The 4,149-nt window shown below is 38.6% G+C and overlaps 1 protein-coding gene across 1 annotated transcript in view; it reads left to right on the forward strand.

The window, feature by feature from the left end:
* Nucleotides 1-4,149, forward strand: part of SPINK5 (serine peptidase inhibitor Kazal type 5) — a 154,901-nt gene that overhangs the window by 125,190 nt on the left and 25,562 nt on the right. Inside the window, exons 22-24 of the mRNA XM_019633652.1 lie at nucleotides 581-708; nucleotides 1,364-1,430; nucleotides 3,825-3,952. Coding sequence (XP_019489197.1) covers nucleotides 581-708; nucleotides 1,364-1,430; nucleotides 3,825-3,952 — 323 coding nt within the window. The remainder of the gene's footprint in view (nucleotides 1-580; nucleotides 709-1,363; nucleotides 1,431-3,824; nucleotides 3,953-4,149) is intronic.

Here is a 4,149-nt window from a genome sequence, read left to right on the forward strand (position 1 = left end):
TCATCTGCAAAGTTAGCAGCATTGCATCTCTGACTGTCCTTCTGTAGTCACATCTCCCTCCCACTGTCTCTTCTGTCTCACTCTTCCAGTTCTAAGGGCTGAGCTTTGTGATCACATTGGGCACACTAGAATAACCCATGGTAATCTCCCCATCTTAATTTCCCCATCTTCAATCGCATCCACAAAGTCCTTTTTTTCCCTGCAAATTGTGTATTCACAGGTCATGGGTATTAGGACTTATACAAATTCAGGGATTGGGAGCTATTGTCCTGCCTGCCACAAATTTCCTTACAAAAGAGACAATAAATTGTTTTTCTTTATGTCTCTCAGAGTGCCTAGCAGAGAATAATATTTGAATAGAAGGCCTTCTAATGAGATAGGCAACAGCAATCTTATATTCCAAATAACATGTGATCCGGGTCTCTGAAAAAACATGGTGGCTAATATCCACCTTCTGAATCACTTTTCCCATGCATCCATTATGTCCTGGGGCATTATATTATGATTTTCAAAGGAGTGATATGGAGGGAGTTTGCCAGTATTTAGTTACCTGATTCTTAAATCCCTCCTCATCTGTCAGGAGCTGTGCAGTGAATACCGTAACTATGTGAGGAATGGACGACTTTTCTGCACCCGAGAGAATGACCCCATCGAGGGCCCTGATGGGAAAATCCACGGCAATACCTGCTCCATGTGCGAGGCCTTCTTGTGAGTAGAGCTGCAGCCACAGCCACTGCTGAGTGTAGAAGATGGGCCTGGAGCAGGCGAGAGAGATGTCATGGAAGGTTTTCTCTAGGATGTAGAAAAGGAAGGCTGTCGTTGCATTGAGTTTGGGGATTTGCTATTATCAAGCCATATGGTTAGCACATTTCTGTGTAGTGTCCTGAGTGTTCTGAAAGGTGCTTGAATCACCATCAAGGGGGGACCATGTACCAAGGGCAAATTCCCCAGAGTTAATGGCATGCAAGGACTGGGACCTTTCTCTGCATGCAGACTGTCATGAATAACCCAAAGAGGTAATGATTGGGTCTTACAAATTGGAAATCTGCTCACATCTAGTCACTATTTTTCAGTATCCTAGCTGCTTTCTGGGGAGAAGGACAATATCTTTATTTTCTAAAAGAAATATTGTGATAATTTATTTACTGGTTTGCTATGGCATGTGTATCTTATTCTTTAAGCAACAGTAATAGCAAGAAGAACAGTATGTTTGGGTGTGCATTTACCTTTCTACTCCCAAGTTAAGTTGGTAGACCTGTGGAAGTAATGGAATATTTTTATCTAGAGAGATTTCCCCTTTGGGATAATATGTATTGGGTGCTAGGAATCATTTGTCCCCTCTTATCCCCCTCCTCTCTTACAGCCAGCAAGAAGCAAAAGAAAAAGAAGAAGTTGATTCTGAAATAAAAGTTAAGAGAGAAGCTGACAAGGTAGCTGTCATGGAAGGTTCATACCACAATGAAAGGATGAGGGTTTGCAGTTTCTCTTTAAAAATAACTGAAATTTATTTTAAAATTTATTTTAAAATTACTGAAAGCCTATGTGAGAGAACTCAAGGTTTGCTTAGTCCAGGGGTTGACAAACTTTTCTTAAAGGGCCAAAGAGTAGATATTTTAAGTTGTGGCTATTCAGCCTCTGTTGCAAATACTTCACTCTGCTGCTGTCACTCTAAAGGAACCAGAGATCATATGCAAGCAAATGGGCATGTCTGTGTTCCAGTAAAACTTTATTTTGAACAAAGGTGATAGGTCAGATTTTGCTCACAGGTCATAGTTTGCAAACCCCCTGATTTCTTTCATTCCCATATTTTTAAATGAAGATTTAAAATGAGAAAGAAAGAAGAACTTGCTTAGAAAGTCAGTGGGAGTGTTGGTATCAGAATCCATATCTTCATATTTCAAAGTTTTCACAATTGAAAGGTGGAAACAATTGAGTTCAAACCTAGACCTCCTGGCACCAAATCTAGCATGATTCCTAACACACCGTGTCGTTTCTGATGACCACATTTGGTCAAACCAGGTGTGTTTATTATTTTCCCTTTAACTATTTCTGGTGCCAGCATTTGGGGAAAAAAAGAAAAGCAACTTGCCCAGATAATATTGGCTTGATTTCAAAAAGACTGAGTCCAGGTATATTTTTCCAGGTTTACAGTTATTTCCTTGCCCTCATCAAAAACTTTTGATATTGAAAATCATTGCTAAAGAAAAGCATCACATTTGGAATTCTGTACGGTTGGTTTGCTTGTATTTCCCACAATTGTGAGTCTGAATTTAAAAAATAATATGAGTAGGTCCTATGATTCACTTTTCAACATCTATCAGAGAAAATTCTTCAGAATGAGACAATTTCTGACTTCACATTAGCTACTACCAACAAACTATCCTCTCATATCATATTTCTTTTGCTAAATATGACCAGTTAAGGAACCTGACAGTGAACCTTAAAGCAGACAGAGTTAGGAGAAAAACTCACTTTTGTCCTCATTGAGTTTCAACTTGAACTAAAAGATATAAACAAACAAACAAATAAAACAATCGGAAGCCCCCACAAATTCAATTCTAATTGTCACCAGTAATTAACTGTATGATCTTAAGTGATTTGCTCATTCTCTGTCAATTCCTCGTATAACTCTGGAGCTAACATTTATGACTATTTAATGCTTCCTAGATGTTACTCATTGTAGATATATATACATGCATGTATTACCTCACATTATTCTCACAACAATGCAGGACATATAGTGAATACTTTTTGCATACTGGCCATCATTATTTTAACTATATGGAATAGATTCTATTATTATTTCCATTTTATAGATGAGGTAACTGAGGCACAGAGAGGCAACACCCCTCAGCTGAGGTTTCTTGGTGGCACACTGGAATTAAAATTAACAATATGATATAGTTGTCAACATGTTAGTGCTTGTCCAGACCTACCTGGAATATTATGTTAAATTCTTTAGGAAAGGGGAAGAATTCAGAATAAGAGATGGTACAGATGATTAAAACAGAATGAAGTACCTGGAGGATACTCTTGGACGATAACATAGGGTGTTCTGGGAGAAGGACAAGAAAGCTTTCTCCACATATCTGAAGGACTCTCTGTGGAAGGAGAAAAATATCCTCAGTTTCTCTGAGGGAAGTAAAATACTTTGACTTTGCTTACTGGTCTGAAGGACATACTCATCCCAATTGCAATGAGGTCTTAGAAACATCAAACCCTAAGAGTAGGGATTCCATAGGACTTATTATTTTCTAAGAGCTCCCTAAAGTAGCACTGTGGTTATTTTGTGGGAACTATCTAATTGAAATGTTGGAATGAACTATCTGAAAGGTAATGAACTTCTTATTACTGCAAGTGTTCCAAAGCAAAAAAACCAACTCCTTGGCAAGCATGATATAAAGGGGATTGAGATATAGTACAGATGGTTGGACCAGATAAATTTTGAAGTTCTAGCTAAACCTGAATTTTTTTGGTTCTATGATATGTCCAGTGTTTTTATTGCACTGTAACAGAGACGGACACTAAACCCTGAGTAAGGAATGCGACCAGTCCCCAGAGAACCTACTTCATTAAAAGATTCTTGCTTGTTTGTGATTGCAGGTTCAGTCTGGACTTGGGGGCTAAATCTCAAGGAAAATGAAAGAGAAACTGCCTTTTAAGTCCTGTGTGTTTAGTAGGAATTGAAAGTAACAATTGCCAGACGCAAAAAAGAAAAAAATCCTTAGGTCATTTTCTCCTTTTTCCAGGAAGCACTTAGTAGGACCCCAACAAAGTGGTTTCCAAGAAAATACCCAAGCTTTTGCCTTTTCTCCTCCTTTTAGGATAGGTGCAGTGAATATCGGAGCCTTTTGCAAGATGGAAATCTTTTCTGCACACGAGAAAATGATCCCGTGCGTGGCCCAGATGGCAAGACCCATGGCAACAAGTGTGCCATGTGTAAAGCAGTCTTGTGAGTGCACAAATGAAGCCCCTACTGTGGGCTGACAGAGTTGGGGAGGCAAATAGCTGGGAAGATAATAAACACTGTTTGTCCTTCCTTTACATATAAAAGCAAAAATAATGATCTGTAAAGCATTTTTAGGCAAATCTTTCTTTCTAAAGGCTAAGTTAATTCACAATTCTAGAATTAGACAATACATGACTAAG

This window comes from Hipposideros armiger, unplaced genomic scaffold, assembly GCF_001890085.2.
Source record: "Hipposideros armiger isolate ML-2016 unplaced genomic scaffold, ASM189008v1 scaffold_1367, whole genome shotgun sequence".
Lineage (NCBI taxonomy): Eukaryota > Metazoa > Chordata > Mammalia > Chiroptera > Hipposideridae > Hipposideros > Hipposideros armiger.